This window comes from Enoplosus armatus, chromosome 2 (assembly GCF_043641665.1).
Source record: "Enoplosus armatus isolate fEnoArm2 chromosome 2, fEnoArm2.hap1, whole genome shotgun sequence".
Classification (NCBI taxonomy): Eukaryota; Metazoa; Chordata; class Actinopteri; order Centrarchiformes; family Enoplosidae; genus Enoplosus; species Enoplosus armatus.
Window position 1 is genome coordinate 6,461,333 of NC_092181.1, and position 20,843 is coordinate 6,482,175.

The following is a 20,843-nucleotide window of genomic DNA, read 5'->3' on the forward strand; positions in this document are numbered from 1 at the left end:
GATCTTTTACCTTATCATCCATGTTTACCAGAGTTGTGTGTGTTGTGTTACACTGAATTTGCTTAAATGTAACAGGGGTTTATTGGCAGGTTCTTAGCCACGCTGGCAGCATGGCGCTAGTTCAAAACACTGTTTTAGAGTGAAATACCTTGATAACTGTTTGAGGAATTGTGATTTGGTACAGCTATTGATGGTCCCCAAAGAATGAATCCTAATGGTTTTGTTGATCCTGAGTATTTATTGCACTCCGCCAACAGGTCAGAACTGTGCTGGTCAAACACTTGATCATCGTTCTAAAACTACTGACACAAGTTCTCTCAACCTTTAGCTGCAGTTTAATACTAATGCTAGCTAGCATGCTAACATGCTAAATATTAGCATAATACATCCCTACTGTACGCACATGCTAACATGCTAGCATCTTAAATCAGAGTTGGAGCTAAATACAGATGTTAAAGCTGCACTCATAAATAGTGTTGTGGAGTTATTATGCAACTCTCATCAGATCAGAATCTGCTGAAAGTTGAGCCTATGTCCGAAAACACAGAGGATGACCCTTTTGATTTGCTTAATAATTTCTTTTTTTGCGCCACCATCAATTTCTTTTTCCCCCCACTAGTGGTCTGGATTTAAAGTTCAAAGTGGTCTCCAACTAATTTTGTTTCCTGCCGTGCAATGACTATTACACCTCACAGGGTTGCTGGCGTGGCTAAAGACTTTTACTTGTTTTATTGTTGGGTTGGAGTGACATAATGTGATGTTATTGTTTTGAATGCTGCCAATTCAAAGCTGTCAGTTATTGATTTGTTAAATCTTGGCAGATATAGAACAGTATTTATATAGACTCAATTTGGAAAGGCAGATTTCACTGTGTTGTGTGTACCAAAATGCTTTCATTATTAATTAGTATTTGAATATGCTTACTTTTTTGCTGTTGAATATCTTTAAAAGTAAGAGAACCCTAAAGGCTGATAAGAATGTACAGAAAACATGATAATTAATTTCATTTTGACTACGATATGGTCCTAAGAGGAAGCCTTTCGTGGCCTCTGCTGAATGGGAATAAAAATAGAAAGAAACTGTGTCTGGGAGAAAATGAGCTTTTATTGATAACAATCATGGAAAACATAGCTGTTTACGAAAATGGTTGGAAAGAGGTTTTTGGTGAAATTGTTACTGCAGGTAACAAAAAACAGAATTTGATTGAACTGAATGTATCGAAGCGACGTTTTGAATTTGAAGACATTCCCATAAATATTTTCATATATAAGCCACGTGTCTGTGTTTTATGTAAGTTATGTTATAAAAACTTGTGAGGGGGAAAGAAGCAGCTGCTATGATCCACACCTACGTCCTTGGATTGGGATGTGTTAATCATTTACCAATTGAACAAATGCTGAGCTCACGTTGCTTGTAAATGTTGTGTTCATTTCCAAGCAACTGCCACCACACTCAATTAATCATTTACACATAAATGTGTCATCGTGTAAAAAGTCAGAATACAGAGAGTCTATAGTGATTATTATGTAAAGTAATGCACGGAAGTACCAAAGGCTGTCTTTGTGTGTGCATGTGTGTACTGTTCATGTAAGAACTTATAAAGCAATAGCATAGTGTCATCATGTGACTGACTGATAATCTGCACATTTTTTGGATTCAAAAGTCTCGCAGCTCCTCGTTGTATCAGGACTGCAGAAGCAAATACATCTGCTGCTGCATCTACTTATTTTTTATTAGGCCGTGGATGGTGTCTAGTTGATTTCTCTGATGAAGGATGGCTTCTGGGATTGTCTTTCTTTGTGAATTCAGATCCTTTCGCTCTCGACTTACTTCCTCCTGGAGCATTGGAGGGCTTTTTGTCTTGTTCTGAAGGAAAATATACAAAAAGGTTTCTTCAGTAGTTCGCCCATAGTGTGGGGGCTGTGCCACATGCCAAACTGATCCGAAATTGTATGCGCTCAAATTGAATCGGATCCTGTCAAGGATCAACAATCATAACACCTGTATTTATAGTTATTACTGAAAATGAATGTTTTCTAAAGTTGCTCTTGAAGCTACAATTACAAATGCAACTTGCCAAAAGCCTTCAGAGTTTGCCAACATCTTGACACAGGTAATTCAGGTAGAGCAGGTCTATGAGAAGGGCTATAAGCGGCCGTCTTTGTCGGAAAGTTCACTGCTAACTCTACTGAGGCCTGTGCTACGAGGCAGGATCTGGGGTTAGCGAGGTAACTTCAACTTTAACTCTGGGGGTTTCAGGGTTACGACGGTGGTTCACTTCTTACCGGAGTACATCGGCATGGTAACTAGATCTCTGTGCATGGGTTGTGAGAGGGTCTCTTAGGAGGGCAAGAGTGTTCAGAGACTGACAAAGCCTGTTAGCTTTCCCTGACTGTTTTTTTTAATATGAGATATATAGATTCTTTCATTGTGCTTTAGTAGACCAATATCATTCCACAACAGAGACTGATTGAAGCACTAAAGACTTGTACTTTATTATCAATCAGATATGAAAGTAAGCCCACTTGCTGCTTTGATTTATGGTTTTATTTTTATTTTTTAATTGCTCCAAAGTCTGTTTAACACCGCCGGGGTAGAATAAGGCTAAAATTGTCATCCACGCCATGAGAATACATCCATGCAACAAATTCATTTAATGGAATACACAAATGTAATTACAGTCAGATCTACTGATGCCCTGATGATGGGGCAGTGATAGTCTGTATCAGTGAAGCCTGATGCATTCACACAGTGGTGACTTTTTTGCCTGCTGTCCTTCCTGCATTTGGCAGCTGCAGCTGTGTTGCTTTTAGCCTGGATGATGTGTTCAACGTCTTCGTATTTGTCTAATATTATAGTTTGCTCTTAGTTTGTAAAATATGGCGCTCTGCTGCCAGCATACGTGTCCATGTTTGCGATTGGTCAGGTGCTGCAAACACCGCCCCTTTTATGTGATGTGGCTAGATTGGGAAAACCTGGGTTGACTTACAGAGTTGATAACCACCGCCGTGTGACCGTTTAGCGCGATGGCGGTTGTTAGGCTTGATGAAGCTAGATAATGTAAAGATATCCTGGGTGCGTTGAACTTGCTTCGTAGTACGGGCCTCTGTTGTCCTGGGGAAGACTGCAGACAGGCAGGTGCTACACCTGCGACGCATGGTAATCACTGGGCAAACTAAACTGATGTGACATCTAAATCTGAGGAAGTCAAAACATTTCCAGTAAAACAACCGCACCTCAAACTAGCCCTGCCCATATACCTGGAACAAAAGCTCAGGGATGTTCAATTTCACATATGCTTGTACAAGCTAGTACAAGTTTATTTGGCCAGTGGTACAACGTTTTTCATAAACAAGTTAAAGTTCAGAGAAGCTGTTCAATGTTGTGTGACAGATCATTTAAAAAAAGTTTAATGTTGGCACCAATCAAGAACTGAAAGAATTATTACTATTATTAAGCCACTCAATTTATTATTTGTCTTATTTTAATATGTCAATGATGAATCCTTGTCTGGTTAAGATGTTATATCAGTTAAGCCTAAGAGGTACGTAGGCCTAACCTGGTAATAGTGTGCATGGCCAACAAAAACACATTCATGAAATAAGATTTCGGCGTGCAAAACAATATAAAGGTAAAGGACATACTGTGGTGGGACTGGTGACTGGTATCACTTCTCTTGTCTGTATAAAGAAACAATGAAAACAGCAATGCATATTTAAAGACATGAAACACATTTGTTTTACTGAAGAAGACACGTGAAATATCCTGACTATTCAAATGTGTCATCTCTGTATCAAAATACAGCAGGCAGCTGTTTCTACTGAAAAAGAAAAACCCCCAATGAAAGCTACCTGCTCGGCACTAAATGGTGGGCAGTGACAGTTAGCGACTCGCTGGTAGACATTGAGCAGCTACTGATTTCCTTCAGGAGTTGGTGGAGACCAAAACAGAGCTAGAAGACGAGTGAATATTGGACTTTATGTTAATGTTAATGTTGCTCAGTATCTGCTGGATGTGTAAATGGGCAACTGTTTGCTAACATGTTTGCCAGAAGAAATTTAATGTGATAATATGTCAGTGTTGAGTTTACAGCTTTTTGCTGTTGCCCCCAAGTGTAAAAAGTTAATGCAGGTTTAAAAACGAATGAGTCAATTCCTGTTACCCTCAGCTCTGCTTTGAGCTTAATGCTAACGGTTAGCATGTATGAAATGCTGAATGTTACCATATTAAAAAATCCGGCATATTAGACTATTATTGTTCAGCTAGTTATGAATAAGCACATGTTCGGACTTGTGCCTTGTAATATCTAGCCATACATACTCTTAACTTTCTTTGCACTTGTTTTGAGAAATCTGTCTCTGTTATTTTTCAATGCTGTGAGCACCACTAATACTAATGCTAATTTGGTAAATGGACACACTCTTTTAACCCCAAATTGCAAAGAACTTGGAAAGCTTGTTTTGCTGTTCACTGCAGATCTTGTCACTGCTACGACACTACTGTTGTCCTAGGGACGATTGCAAAGGTGCTACACCCATGATACATGGTAACCCAAGCAAATTGAACTCATCTGACATCTTAATCTGAGAGACAGAATATTTCCAGTAAAACAACCGCACCTAAAACTAGCCCTGCCCTCATACCTGCAGCTCCACCAAATGGGCTACCATGTTCCGTGTCAATGAAAGCCACGCTACAACATAACTTCCAAGAGTAACACACTGATCTACGTGTTCACTGGGCCACCATCTTCTTGGTAAGTACTGATACAAGTCCACGCCCTACTCAAACAATTATGAAAGTATGTCATCATTGTTTGTTGATACATATTTGCCACTAACCAGCTTACATGAGACGCTTGACAAATGGTATCATGTTTGAAAACCAGAGAGGTCAGAGGTCAGGTCCAGAAAAAGCACACCTAGACATGGTCAGGAGTTTCTGCTTTGGTCACAGAAAACAAGTAAAAATGTGTAAAGCAGCCTCTGGTACCGCTCACACTCTGTCACCCCGATAGAAAACAACATATACTTATGACTTATTATTATTATGACAATTTTGAGATCACGATTATTTATCACAATTATTTGTTGATTTTAGGGACAATATTGTTATTGCACTTTCACATTCAAATAAACAGAGCACTTGTACAATGTACAAGTCTTTGCAGCAAAATAAGACTGGTCCGTACTCGCAGTGCATCTCCTGGAAGCAAAATATAAACAAAATAAAACAAGGACGGGGGATTCAGTGAGGTAACGTTTGCGACGTTATTCTCTTTGGCCTTCATGCATTCATTGTACTGCAGTTTGTGGTGTTTTTCCAAGTGGTGGAAAAAGTTAGCTGTGTTGCTTTGCAGCGCAGACACAAGTCTCACGCACTCTTTGCATATGATTTGTTCTTGCCTAGCATCACTCGCCCTGAATCCAAAGTACTTTAGTGTATTGTGTGTATTGGTAGTTGGTTGGCTGTACTGCACGTTTATGTTTCACTTACTTGTCCTTTGTCCTGCCATAACTCCAGAGCCTGGTGACTGGCCATGTGAATGCTGGGATGGATTCCAGCCTCCATGTGGTGTCATAAAGGAATAAACAGGTACAGGAACTGGCTGGGAGTACGGCTGAATGGGTGGACGATATGGACTGTGGGACCTGGGTTGTCCTTCCTGCTTTTGAGGCTCTGGTAGCTCTGAAACAGAGGGTGAAATGAGAAGACATTTTGTAAACCCATAAGTGTTTTACCACATAATGTCAAATTGTTTTTACCCCCATCAAAGAAATATTTCATCAAGAGATTCAGTATGCACACTACACACACATATTGAGTAGCAAAAAGCCACTAATTCTGTCACTTCAAAGCTACTACATGTGCAGATACGTGTGTGAATGTTTAATGAAGGTACATGTTCTACTGTATTTAGATGAACATACCAGATTTTGGATGAGATCCAGTATTTCCAGTACCTGCAGGTCCTGGGACATGAACTGCTTTTTCATCTGTGAATGTTAAGTGGACTGCATTTATATTGCGCTTTACAATTTCTCTCTCATTCACACACACACACATCAATGGCAGTAAGCTACAATGCTTCCATCGGGAGCAATTTGGGTTTTAGTGTCTTGCTAAAGGACACAAGAGGACAGGAGGAGACTGAACCGCCAACCCTTACATTTGGTGGATAACCCGTTCTACCTGCTGAGCCACAGACCCTGAAGATCCCAGGTACAATGATTACACAGGGGAAACTATTCTATACACTCAGAGAAGTTAGCCCCACACCGCAAAACACAGCATCGGTAAAATCAACATTTCATTTAATGTCCAGTATTTCCCACATCACACAAACTCACCCGATGCAACAATGTCAGCGTTAAGTTCTGCAACAAACGTGGACATGATTGTCTTCATTATACTTTCATAATACATCTCCTAATGTAACATCCGCCACTAAACATCCTGCACATTCACCTGGTTTAAGTATCGGCAGTCTGGTCTCAACAGGCTGTTTAAAGATCTCTGTCAGATGTTCCTTCAGGGCAGCAGCAAAGCGCTGTGTTGCTGTCACCTTCTTGGAGTCCAGGCTGATTCGAGGGGTGTGAGGGTCAAACTTTACAGCCTTAGGCAAGTTAAATGAAGCCTGTGAGGAACAAGGGAAAGAAAATAGTCGTTAATGGGATGTGTTTTTCCTAAGTTGTGCACGACACGGCGTGTAGGGTGCAGCGGCATGCATTGTTCTCTTTTTTGATAGTACCACTGGGGGGTGGCAAAGTCAGAAATGTTACAATTAGGGCTGCAACTAATGATAATTTTCACTATCAATAATGTATTTTCTCAATTTTTCAATAAAATGTCAGAAGATAGTGAAAAAATGCCTATTATAACAGCCCGAAGATATTCACTATCTAAAAAAGCATAAAATCCTCTATCAAAATAGCTGGCGACTGATTTTCTGTTGATCGACCAATAGACAAATCGTTGCAGTTTATTCTATCTCATTTGTCTTTAGGCTGAGCATCACTTTCCCTCCCTTTTCCACTCCCCTTCTTCATCTTTCTGTGACAATGTTCATCCCACCTGCAGGAAGGCCAGGGTTTGGGACTGACTCAGCAGACTGTTGATGTCCTCTCTGGCTTTTCTCATCTTCTCAGAATTCTCAGTTAAAGTCTTCATGAAGTTGCGCAGTTTCGTCTGGCCAATCTCCAGCTCGCGGTCCATCTCATATTGGGCCTCGCGTTCCTCTTGGGCCAACAGATCCAGAATCTGCTGATACACAACTGCCAATGCTGTCTTCCTTTTGGTTGCTGCGTCCTAGGCAAGGATCAAATACAGGGACATGTAAATAGATAGACAAACAGACATTGTGTAATTGCCATCACATTGTCCTTTGTGAATGAATCACTAATTAATTTGTTTCCAATTCTTATAAAAAAAGGTGAAAATTACCTTCAGCTGGCACTGTGTGTCATTCAGTTGGAACATAACAGTCTCAGTCCACTCAATCTTCACATCCAGCAAACCCAACTTGTCTCTGAGGTCGTACTGAGAGACAGACATAGAACATAGCGTCAGTACACAGGGATTTATGTTGTGTTTTGCACAGACCCCTGCTCACTTGCTCACCACAGTCTCAATGGAAGGCTTAGAGCACAATGCAAGTGTCAGCCTTATTACAATTAAAATATGGCTATTTATGTAAGATCAGATTTAGCTTTGATATGGTGAGAGATGGCTGAGTGATATGTTGTAAAACTGAAAGGACGGATCACGTTTGGTTGTCGGTGTTCAGTTGCCCTACTGTAGAAGCGGACATTGAAGTGGACAAGGTTACACAGTATTTAATAAAAAAAAAAGTTTTAACTGAGTAACTACTAAGTTTAGTTTACGTTAAGAGTAACCAGCGTTACACTTGTGGTGGCAGGTGGCACCGAGTAAAAAGGAGGTGCAACAATTAGTGAGCTTCGGCAGATACAGGGCTGCCAGCGTTGATGGTTTAGGCCGGGGGGGTGAGGCAGGTGCACACCTCCTTCCATGCTGGCATACAGGGGAGGCCAAATATAAACTGGAAAGCAGATGTTGTAATAAAAGAACGTTATACTTGTTCCCCTTTGGATGGCCATTTTATTACGCTAGTGACCTGCAGTGGGAGTAACACGTGTACAACAACAGTCTAGTGTAATAGTCTTGACTCATTCTATTGTCCATTTAGGTTTTGCACATTGTAATGCTAGTTGTAGATTATTACATTTCTTGATAGCTGGATAAGGTTAGCTGAGCAGGTTGACAACCACCTTTAACCCATAAGAACCCAGACCCACTTCCCCTCAAAGGAAAATTATGACCAAGTGGACCCCATTGAAGACATTTTTCTTTTTATACTACCCCTTAACGTCAAAGATCTGTGATGGTACATATACGTTACATTGGGCGTTTATGGTAAATGTACTGTTTTATTGTTTTATATGAATTTATTAAAGAAATATGGTCAAAACAGGTTGACTGTATACAGGACACACTATTAAAGCATTAGAATCGTTAAATGGGTTTTAACTTACCTTCAGTATCAAAATACAGGCTTTTTGAAATGAGTTGCTTCCTTCACTTGTGTTTACATGTCACACCACTATTTTGAAAAGGTCCCGACCTGACATGACCACCATACCAGGATGTTTCCTATATGTCGCTTGGGGACTTAATGAGATGTTAAGATCAAGCACAAAGCTGTATAAGGAAGATTCTGGGGCCATTGAAGTGTGTGTTACACTGGTGTCTCCATGGATTCTTATGGGTTAAGGAAAAGTCAAGACATTTTGGGAATATCACTTATTCGCTAGTAAGTCAGAAACACACACACACACACACACACACACACCTCTTTCAGGTTCCTCTGCTCCTCAGGAGACGTAAAGGAGCAGCCTTTGTGGACTTGCTGGAGGCAGAGGCTGCAGATCGGACGGCCGTGTTGGCTGCAGAAGAGCTCCATCAGCTTGTGGTGGTCCGAGCAGACACGCTCCGACAGGTCGCCGACAGGCTCGCTCAGCTGGTGGAGACGATAAATGGGGTTTTCCCGGTGAGGCCGCAGGTGCTCCTCACAGAAAGAGGCCATGCAGGTGAGGCAGGTCTGGGACGCCTCTGCTTCCATGCATGTATCGCAGCGTATGGCATCCTCCAGACTCATCAGAGAAAACGGACTCTCGACCACGTCGGCCATGGCGAGACTTCAGATGGGAATTCAGGGAGAAACGAAACTTGTCAGTTTCTGGAAAAGAAATGTAAAACGGTACGCCCCCCCTCCCTTAATGCCACTACTATTATGTGCTTTTTGAATCCAAACCCTCCTCCCCTGTTAAAATACCGTTAGCAAAAAAACACACCTTTCCTGAATGGCAGCTTAACGATCAACACACGGCCATTTTGTTATATATAAATGTGAAAGCCACCGCACTCATACTGTCTATCTGTACAGGACGTCTGTCTATACCATAACATTATAATTCAGTTTACTCTCACGTACCTTCCGCGCTAGTGCAGCTAACTCCAGCTAACTCCAGCTAACTCCAGGTCAGTTCAGTTACTGTGTTGTCTCTGGCTGGATAACTCATGACCAGTGATAAAGCCCCCACCCTCTCTCTGTCTACGCGTGAAACCCTCAAAAAAGTAATAGAACAATGTAGAAAGTCCTCCTGGGACACGTTATTGATAACACTATCAACCAGGCTGGTTTCTACCTGTTTATGTATATTTATTACCACCGTGGACACCTGCGTACATCACATGCACATCACGTAACTTATTTTTACTAGCTGTTCACCAGCTGTGTAACCATCACATCTAAAATCCTGCTCTTACTTGTCTTTAACCTGCCTACCCTACAGTTTCTTCATTTTATCATTACTGTACCCCTGCACACCACAGTATTATATATATATATATATATATATATATATATATATATATATTACATTATGTCCCTGAATGTTAACTAATGCACTATTTTATGTCTTAGATTCTCTTTTATTGAGTGACTTTCCTTTTATATATATATATTGTCTGAGCATTGTTGGAGGGAGCCTGAGAAATAAACACTTCACTGTCATTGTTGGACTTGAACTTGAACATAGGATGTACTAGGTACTTTGTCACACAGTGCTTCACTTCCTTTTATCTGTGAAATTATGTTTTATTGCATTGAAGACGATTCTTTAACTATTATCTGCCACTATGTTTGAGGTGTCCCGATATATCATTTTAAGGCTGCCAGCCAACTAAGACTGAGTTTATTCAGTGGCAATGGTATTAAGTACCACACACACACACACACCTTTGAAAAACACATGAAAAATGTGAATGTAGGGAATAAAGAGTCACTATTAAAAGGTGCTCTAAAATTAGCTGGTAGTGGGAGTTTCCCGAAATGTTGCACGGCACCACTTGTGGCTTCTTCAAAAGAAAAGAAGAATTGTGTCTGAGAGAGAAAACACATTTTATTAATAACAATCATTGGTTCATTTGTAATACAAACTGATCCCAATTAAAGAGAAATAATCTTTTTAATTTGAAGACAATCACATACATATGTTCATATTTCATCCATGCATCTCCTGTTGGGTACACTGAATAAAACCACCACAGACATGGTATACTAACATAGCGCTTCATTTACCTGTTTCACAAACGCCGAGCACAGGACAACTGAACATTGAAGCGCTACACAAAGGTTGGTTTGATGTTAACTTTTGACAGCACTAGGTTTGAGTGAAATCCAACGTGACCCTTGAAAATATCAGATGCAAAGAACAATGAGCTACATTTCAGTTTCAGATCAGAAATGCACAAACAACAAAATGATCTCTCGAGCCACTGGAGTCTGCAGCTGATCTCAGATACATTGTCCAGAAGCCATGAGTAATATGGTAAGTCAAATGTTGCATGAAATAAACATAATTTTTTTTCTAATGCTACGCTTAGACATGCCGGGTGTGTTATTGTGTTATTTAAGCTAGGTAGTAAGAGTAAACCAGTGTCAACAGAACATCAGTACTTGGACACTCATTATGGTATGGGTAAGCTCTCAATAGTTTCACAAAGCTTTTGTGATGACAAGCAATGGCAGATAGTAAAAACAGCAGATTTCACTATACAGGTTCAGACTTTACATGCAGTGATGTCTCCTACCCTCAAATATTGGCATGGTACCTGAAGTGCATTGGCAGAAATGCCTCACAGAGATCTTTTCACCACAGCTGTCATGTCTGAACCTTTACCAGCTTATCAGTTAAGTCACTCTGGACGGCAGTGTCTTCTGAGCTCCTTGAATGCAGCGAGGTCAGTACTAAGGCTACTTTTGTCAAAGAGAACAAAGAAACTTTGCTGGAAATGTACTGTACGTTGTTAGTACGCACACTGGCCAACCACTAATGTTCTCCAGTGGTGCCACATCAGGAAATAAACCACTGTAATGGATGGCAACAGTGTGCTTCAGTAACATCTTACATGCCGGGGTAAACTTTGTGAAACTATACATCTTACTACCTTCCTACCACCTACAAAAAGCCAACAGAGCAGTCTAATGGCTTGTTGGCTTAATGTGCCCACCACAGATATAAAACAGTATAGCATCTTATTTCTATGGGGCATACCATGCAAGCATGACATCCCAGGTTCAAATCTGGCCATGGACCACTGCTGCATGTCATCCTCCTCCTCCCTTAAACAAATAATCAAAAAGGAAAAAAGAGAGACAGAGTCAGAACTTGGTGAAAACAGAGCCTATATGACTTCTGTTCTCATCAGCCGAGTCAGTCAAAAAGTTGAGAAAGTGACCATATAGGGCTGGGTGATACAAACCTTATATTTCACTTATCTCAATAAAAACAAATATCCCATGATATGAAAATGAGAAGCTGTAATACGTTGTCCGTACTTGTGTGCACTGAACAGCCAATCCCACCACAGGAACAGATCTGTTTCTGGCCAGTCACATGGCAATCTTGTGGGAATGGGCAACTCATTTCAACAGTGTTGGTTGAGTTGGCTTAACACACAGCATGCTACAGTTTTGGTGTCAGAAGGTGGATAGATAAATGGAATACATGGCTGTCAGTAAAGAAAGTGACAGCTCAACAGCAGTCAGGACTTTTCCCACATGCAGACATCATATCAACACTGTACACTGGAGAGTGAAGAGATTAATTAACTTCTTTATCCAGTCGCATTCACGACCACAAATTACCTGCACCGGAGACACACTTGCACACACACGCTGTACAGTAAGTGTACAGTTTTAACCGTGAAAAGGGAGGAAGTGGATCAAACCTCTGAAAAAAAAAAACCCAAAAAACAACACAAGGAAACCCAGATACCACTCGTCCCATTTTGTTTCTGTTTCAATAAAGTTTACTGAGAAAAAAAAAGGCCGCCTTATCATTCATCCTGCTCATCTTTTGCCATCAAACACAGCATTCTCTGTTTATTCCTTCTGCATACAAGATATATAATATAGCTTCAAAAACTATATTTTGATCTCGTTTTTAAATACTTCATCATGAAGCGACCGCGACACTTAATGTGCGTCACAGTCACTTGGGATGCAGTTTACAGACTTGAAAACACAAAGTATATTGCTTTTATCTGTGTTTCGAGAAGCCAGCTTCATTGTTGTGGTCATATAACCACAAATCCAGCAGCTGTAAATCACAGCTAGCAACGACAACAGCTAAGGACACGAGCTATGACATGCCACTAACTCTTGACATCTGTTTCAGTTGTGACTCTTCAAGCTGTGTGCTGTTTTCTCAGGCTGAGCAGAAACACCATCTCTTCCTTCTTGGTTTAAAGCAGACCCAACAGAAGGGTATTTCGCAGCAACACTAATAGCGTGGATAATTATTGTTTCACCTGACCAATCCCAACAGCACAGAACATTGGTTTTCCACAAACAAAGACAACACTTGACAAAACAGTTAGCTGGGGGGTATAACTGGTCAAGAAATTGATGTGAAAAATTTTGCTGTTGCAAACATTCAAGACTGGCTTTATAAATACAATGAGCAAAGTATTCTTTTCCATTATTAATGATAGTAATTAGGCTGACTGAGAGTATGTGTGTGCCTGCCTGCATGTGCTCCTCATGCCTGCAGCTTGCACAAAGAAATGGATGAGCCACTTGAGAAGATCCAGAAAGCTGGATACACTGCTTCAGCAAAGGGGAACACAAAGGAGTGGAAGGGGTACGCCCTGTCTGCCACGTTATAGAACGTAGCAGTGCCCCCCTCACAATCCAACAGAACACCCACACGCTTTGGATTGGGATTGACCAGCACCGTCTCACTGCTATCATACCAAGCCGACAGCTTGACGTTAAACCACTCGACACACCAGGACTGGGCGTTGCGGCCCAGTCGACTGGTGGGACCTTTGCGGTCAATGCTGCTGTAAGCCAAGCCAATGCCGATGAAGTTGCTGCTGCTTAGTCGGACTTCCCAGTAGTGGCGCCCTCTGGAGAAACCCTTGGAGGAGAGCACCTGGGAGCACACAGCGAAGCGTTCAGGGCAGTCGGGGTAGTTTGTGGGTTCATCCGACACAGAGGCTTTAGTGAAGACCTCACTCAGTGCGATGCGTTTGTGGGCCGTCTTTGGATCCAAAGTGAGCACCGTTCCATCTGGTAGGAACAGACAAAAAAAGACCATTCAAATAACAAGCAGGACTGCGTAGACTGCGTATATATGGGGAGGATACCTGCTACACTCATACACTTACATTTCAGAAGTTCGCTTCTCTTTTCAGCAGATGTTATGTTTGGGGGAATGTTTGAAGTTTCTACAACAGAAGACAAAAAGGTTATTTGTCATCAGGCTCAGGGATAAGAAATGAAAGCTTAAAAAAAGGAGTAACTCCACCGATTTTACAATTTCCAATCTTATTTTACATGCCAAGGTCTATTTACTGGTGTTACAGGAGTACTACTGCATATGTGAAAAAAGTTGCATAAAAGACTTTTGTGTCACTTGAGTCAGCATCAGTTGGGGCTGAAGACCACAAGTTTGAAAATGAAACAAATCATTGTCCAATCAATGTGGAGTAGAAAGAAGTGAGCTCATCAGACCTCTGCAGCTCGCTCCTCATCTCTGCTCGAGGCTAGCCGCTCCAGTCTCCATTAGCCTCTACTAGCGTAAAACGGCCAAATATCTGACTGAACTGTCGGCAGTGGAGTTGCATTGTGGGTTATGTAGGCTCCCAGGTTTGACAAAGAAGAAGAATGTGTGGAAAAGACAGTATCTCTGCTTCTGCTACGTTGATTTTTATGTATTATTTTTTACACATCACGAGTGTGACAACCTTGCAATGCTAAATCGGTGGAGTACTTTTTTTAATATATGGTGGATGGTGTCTACCTGGTTCAGCTGCAGGAGGACGGCCACTGGATCTGTCTTTCCCACCCAACTCCATCAGGTTTTCCATTGAACTGGCTAGATATGTATTTCCCATATTGTTTTCTGTGGATTGGGGGGCTTTTTTGGTTTGTTCTACAGAAAAAAAAAACCCATAAGATTGTTTTGTAACTGCAGAGAAAATGAAGAGCTGTTAAGTGTTATGTGACAGCAATCAACATGCATTAATTAAAAGGTAGAGTTCTTGTACCAAACAATGACCGGGTAGAGGCAGCAACACATACACACATCTTCCCTCACTGATATAAATGGGGTGTACAAAATATGATACAGACACTACAGCCTCCAAAAACGATCATTAAGTTGAATCAACACCTCTCAGAAACTGAACTTTATAACCTTCATGAAGGTAGGATTTATTGCATTAGAATGCATTTGTTTCAGCTAGATGCACCCAATATACTTGCACAGTGTTATGATTAGTCTATTTAAAAAAGTGACATTTCTTACTTGGAGTTCTCTTATTTGGGCCTGCTTTGGGTTGAGCACCTGAACCTGGACTGTTGGGCCTGGGAAGTCTGGGATACCCAGGAAGCCAGTGTGGCTCTGAAACAGGGATAGGCAAAAGAAAACGCATTTTATTCTTTTACTGTCAAATGTGTTATGAAATCAGTTTTTCAGTCAGTGTTTTTTTACACATATCATAAAGCCAGATTCCTGGTGAGTTGCAGGGTTCAAAGGAGGCAGAAGCTGCTCTTTCAACTGAGAAGAAGAATTCTTTCAATCCACATGACTTTAAACAGTTACCCCAATACTGCACCACCACACAACACAGCACATATTTGAGGAATATTTTAAAATTATTGTTTTGATTTCTGTTTCCACCCATTCCCACATGAGCTGACTCACCAGTTGCTAAATTCATTTCTGCAACAAAACTGGACTTAACTGGCTTCACTTTCTTAATGCATCTTCGATTGTAAAGTCTCCATCTGATATTGTATGTATGATTGTATATTCATATCTTACTCACTTGTCCTTTGTCCTGCCATAAACGGAGGACCTCTATAAGAGCCTGGTGACCTACCCTGTGCATACTGGGATGGATAACAGCCTCCATGTGGTCCCATATAGGGATAAAGAGGTACAGGAACTGGCTGGAAGGATGGCCGGATGGGTGGACGACCTGGACTGTGGGACCTGGGCTTTCTTTTCTGTTTTTGAGGATCTGATAGTTCTGAAACACAGAGGGTGAAATGAGAAGATATTTTGTTTTATCACATTGTAAAGGGTCAGGTGTTACAAAAAGCTTGTCAAATTATTTTAGAATTCTTTTTTAACCCTATAAAGCACATATGTGCCTGACGGAGATGTATGAAGGCATGTTATCAGAACGTCAGAGATTCAGTATGCACACTACACACACATATTCTGTCACTTCAAAGCTACTACATGTGCAGATATGAGTGTGTGAATGTTTAATGAAGGTACATGTTCTACTGTATTTAGATGAACATACCAGATTTTGGATGAGATCCAGTATTTCCAGTACCTGCAGGTCCTGGGACATGAACTGCTTTTTCATCTGTGAATGGTAAGTGGACTGCATTTATATAGCGCTTTACAATTTCCCTCTCATTCACACACACACACATCAATGGCAGTAAGCTACAATGCTTCCATCGGGAGCAATTTGGGTTTTAGTGTCTTGCTAAAGGACACAAGAGGACAGGAGGAGACTGAACCGCCAACCCTACATTTGGTGGATAACCCGTTCTACCTGCTGAGCCACAGACCCTGAAGATCCCAGGTACAATGATTACACAGGGGAAACAATTCTATACACTCAGAGAAGTTAGCCCCACACCACAAAACACAGCATCGGTAAAATCAACATTTCATTTAATGTCCAGTATTTCCCACATCAGACAAACTCACCAGATGCAACAATGTCAGCGTTAAGTTCTGCAACAAACGTGGACATGATTGTCTTCATTATACTTTCATAATACATCTCCTAATGTAACATCCGCCACTAAACATCCTGCACATTCACCTGGTTTGAGTGTCGACAGTCTGGTCTCAACAGGCTGTTTAAAGATCTCTGTCAGATGTTCCTTCAGGGCAGCAGCAAAGGGCTGTGTTGCTGTCACCTTCTTGGAGTCCAGGCTGATTCGAGGGGTGTAAGGGTCATAGGTCGCGCTTTGGGGCAGGTCAAATGAAGCCTGTGAGGAGAGGAACACATTTTTATTTTCTTTGATGTAACAAGGTTTTTCATGATAAAAGATAGCGTCAAATATGAGGTAACTCACATGTAAACTGGCATTTAAATATCATCGGAATGATGTGCGAATAAAGTTGTCCGATTGCAGTGTGATGGGTGAAACAAAGCATGCATCCAAAATAACAGCGACAACCTCTGGCCTATTCCTGTGTTTCTTATCAGTCATCCTGTCTCATGTAACCAAGTAACCATTTTGTCATTAGACTTGAAAATATGCCTCTCAGGTCAATCCTTAAAGTTTGAACTAGAATTAGGCTGGTGTCTCATTTATAAGACAATCCACAGCATGGACTAGACTAGTAGGGAAGTAGTGGGGGAAAGTAATGTTATGTTGGGCTCATCACTCTACTTACCATATGCTGAATTAGTTTTGTTAGAAATTCAGACAGTGCAGGTTACTAAAGGACCATGCTGGTGTTTTTGAATGTTTTAGCCATTTAGTACAAATCACTTGAGAACTCTGCAACCAGAACCAAAAAGAGCCCAACGGGACCTGATCCTGTTGGAAGATTTGGACCTCATTTCCTAAAAAAACACACCAGGCTTGGGTTGAACTTAACACATTTTGGCTTATTAATTATACTACATTATAATATTCATCATCACATCATATTGACAGCCTGCTTTGTGTCTTTGTATGAGTCACTACATGTCTTTGCCAGGCAAGCCATATATTGTGATTTTCATAAGTTGGGACCAGTCAGAAATGCCATCAATTTTCAACTGAGCTGGACGACACATGTTCAAAGACAGTTTTTATAAAGAAGAAAAAGTTCACAGCCAGTATAAGAGAGAATATGAGAATATTGTCTTAAGATAGACTTGAAAAATGTGAAACTATTTTTCACTCCAGTGCAAATTCTGGGAAATCATTTAGTTTCATGTCAACGTACTGTATGTACTGTACATACGTGTGTGCTGGTGGGCTCAGCTAGTAATTTGGTGCCATGGGTCAGTTTCACACAATAATTTCATACCTTTGCAGAGCATCACATTACATATACTTGCTAAGCCTTTTACAGAGCATGCTGTATTGCTTCATATTTGAAAGTATTTTCCCCTACCATCAGTTTCCAGATACTGTGCGGACTGACATCACATCTGTCTCACCTGCAGGAAGGCCAGAGTTTGGGACTGACTCAGCAGACGGTGGATATCTTCTTTAGCTTTGCTCATATTATCAATGTTATTGGTAAACTTCTTCGTGAGGACGTTGAGTTTGGTCTGAGCACCTTCCAGCTCGCGGTCCACTGTGTTCAGATTATCTTGTTCGTCTCTGGTCAACATATCCCGCATCTGCTTATACTCAGCTGCCAAAGCTTTCTTCCTGTTGGTTGCCGAGTCCTTGGGGCGGATCATGAGAGGATCCATAAATAGATCAGTAGGTAACAAGACAGGTAAATACAGGGTTTACACAAAAAAAACAGAAATACCTAACAATAAAAAAGCTCAATGTTATGGATTGCAAATGATTCCTTTCTTCCTTTATTCAAGCTTCTTTCAAGTCACTATTTTTCCCATTCGTGTGAATTAAACAGTAACTGTCAAACGCTGAGAGTTACCTTTAGCTGGTTCTGCATGTCCCTCATTTGAGCCTTAACATTCTCATTCTTCATAATCTTCTCGTCCAGCAAACCCAACTTGCTTCTCAGGTCAGACTACAGAGAACAGAACAGAGAAACACGATACATTCAGTTAACTTAGACACAGACAATTACAGTTTACAGAGAATCATGGTCCATTTTGCACAAAGCACTACCTTAGAAAAATGCATTATAGGGTAAGTGCGAACTTTGGGCTTTATCCTGGTTTTTCAGTTTCAGAACGGGGGTTCGCTTTTAAAAGCCTGCTTCCTCACCAGTCAAATTTCTCAAAAACAGCATCACCACTGCTGAGTCCCATGGACTTGATAGACCATATCCTGAGAAATCTTTTTAGTTTTCACACTGACTTTTTTCCACTGGAGTAAAAAGTATAATATTTTACTCAGGCAGAATGAGCAGGAATATACACAGTTGAGACGGACATTGTGATATTCTACATTTCTCTCCGTCCCTCTCTTCAGCCACATCTCCACTTTCCCAGGCCCCTTCAGTGTCATTCTTTACCTGTCCACCAGATGCCTTCAGACCGCTCTCCTTTCATTCACTCCCATCTGCCCTGCAATCACCTTATTCCCCTCACCGGTCTGTTTCCGCCTGACCTACTGCCTCATTGTTTGGGCTTTGGATTCCTGCCTGCTTCTAATTGGAATCATTAGCCTGCTTTGGACTGCCTCTCTGGTGTAGATCCTTGCCTGCCCCATGGTCCGGCCTTTGCACCTTTAATAGTTCATTGAACTGCACCAACTCTGCCTCCTTCATCTGCATTTGGGTCCTATTCCCCCCCGCTCACACAGGCCGTGACAGAGCAGAAGAGTAGAGCAATAAATAATTGCTCAAATAAAGTACATGTATCTCAGAATTGTACTTAAGTACGGTATTTGAGTTTTTGTTATTAATTCCACCCCACCCCTGGGAACTACTGACTACCAAAAAATGAGGAATATCCAGAATAGCAAACATACTTAGAAAGACACACTCCTATATTATTTTGAATTTTTTTTTTCAAATGCTTTGAGCAGCACAAACAAAAAACATTCATTCCTATATTTGGGGAGATGGAGGCATAAATGTCTTTAAACTATCTGTATGATAAGATGCCACTTAATTGTGATTCCTTTGGTCTTGATTTGCACGCACGCGTTAAATGGGTTTTAACTTACCTTTAGTATCAAAATACAGGCTTTCTGAAATTAGTTGCTTCCTTCACATGTGTTTACATGTCACACCACCATTTTGAAAAGGTCCCGACATGACCACCACACCAGGATGTTTCCTATATGTCGCTTGGGGACTTAATGAGATGTTAAGATCAAGCACAAAGCTGTATAAGGAAGATTCTGGGGCCATTGAAGTGTGTGTTACACTGGTGTCTCCATGGATTCTTATGGGTTAAGGAAAAGTCAAGACATTTTGGGAATATCACTTATTCGCTAATAAGTCAGAAACACACACACACACACACACACACCTCTTTCAGGTTCCTCTGCTCCTCAGGAGACGTAAAGGAGCAGCCTTTGTGGACTTGCTGGAGGCAGAGGCTGCAGATCGGACGGCCGTGTTGGCTGCAGAAGAACTCCATCAGCTTGTGGTGGTCCGAGCAGACACGCTCCGACAGGTCGCCGACAGGCTCGCTCAGCTGGTGGAGACGATAAATGGGGTTTTCCCGGTGAGGCCGCAGGTGCTCCTCACAGAAAGAGGCCATGCAGGTGAGGCAGGTCTGGGACGCCTCTGCTTCCATGCATGTATCGCAGCGTATGACATCCTGTTTCTCGGCTTTGCTCTCCTCTGCGTCCTGGCTGCTCTCGCTCTTGGTCGACCTCAAGTTGAAGGTCTCCGCGACGGTACTGAGGACCGTGTTTTTCTTCAGCTCCGGTTTGGTGGCGAAGTGGGTCCGACACTGAGGACAGCTGTAGGAGTCCTTCCAGGTGGCGAGGAGGCAGTCCTGGCAGAAGTTGTGTCCGCAGGGGATGGTCACCGGACAGTCAAAGGTACTCAGACAGATGCTGCAGGTCAGCTCTTCCTCCAGACTCATCAGAGAAAACGGACTCTCGACCACTTCGGCCATGACGAGACTTCAGGGAGAAACGAAACTTAACTTGTCAAGTGCGTGAAAACGAAAGTAAAGAGACACTCGTTTCTATTCCGCTCCAAAGCTGAAGTAATTCCTAATATCGAGAGTTTTCTTCTAGTTCGGCTTAATTTTCTATGCCAAACACTAGCGTTAAATAAAACTACTCGGTGTAAAATGTAAAGAAACGTGTCTTAAGGCGAGGCGAGGCATTCAAATTTACATTCGCATATAAAAAATTTAAAAAAACACGAACAGGCAATTCGGAAAGCTTTGACATATGTAAGCTAACTCTCTCACAGTACCTTCCGTCCTCGAGTGACCAGGAAATGCAGGATAACTTCACGCAGTATGTTGTCCCAGTGTGGCGTAGAGGGCACTGACGGGTCCGATATCAAGAGTGACTGGCAAAATCTCCCTCTCTCCCTCTTGCTCCCTCCCTCTCTCTCTCTCCCTCCCTCTCTCTCTCTCTCGCTCCCTCCCTCTCTCCCTCTTGCTCC

General features: G+C 41.6%; 1 protein-coding gene across 1 annotated transcript; it reads right to left on the minus strand.

Annotated features, from left to right (window-relative positions):
• Window positions 1-1,086: 1,086 nt before the first annotated feature.
• On the minus strand, window positions 1,087-20,700 carry trim25 (tripartite motif containing 25). The gene is made up of 19 exons (XM_070926975.1): window positions 20,649-20,700; window positions 19,744-20,347; window positions 18,234-18,329; window positions 17,782-18,015; window positions 16,444-16,612; window positions 15,907-15,972; window positions 15,475-15,624; window positions 14,898-14,993; window positions 14,391-14,522; window positions 13,756-13,815; window positions 13,128-13,657; window positions 8,870-9,154; window positions 7,444-7,539; window positions 7,075-7,308; window positions 6,469-6,637; window positions 5,931-5,996; window positions 5,497-5,688; window positions 3,645-3,680; window positions 1,087-1,866 (listed from the first exon to the last, which is right to left on the minus strand). The coding sequence occupies exons 2-19, from the start codon at window positions 20,338-20,340 to the stop codon at window positions 1,724-1,726; spliced, it is 3,351 nt and encodes a 1,116-aa protein (XP_070783076.1). The 5' UTR covers window positions 20,341-20,347; window positions 20,649-20,700; the 3' UTR covers window positions 1,087-1,723.
• Window positions 20,701-20,843: the final 143 nt, after the last annotated feature.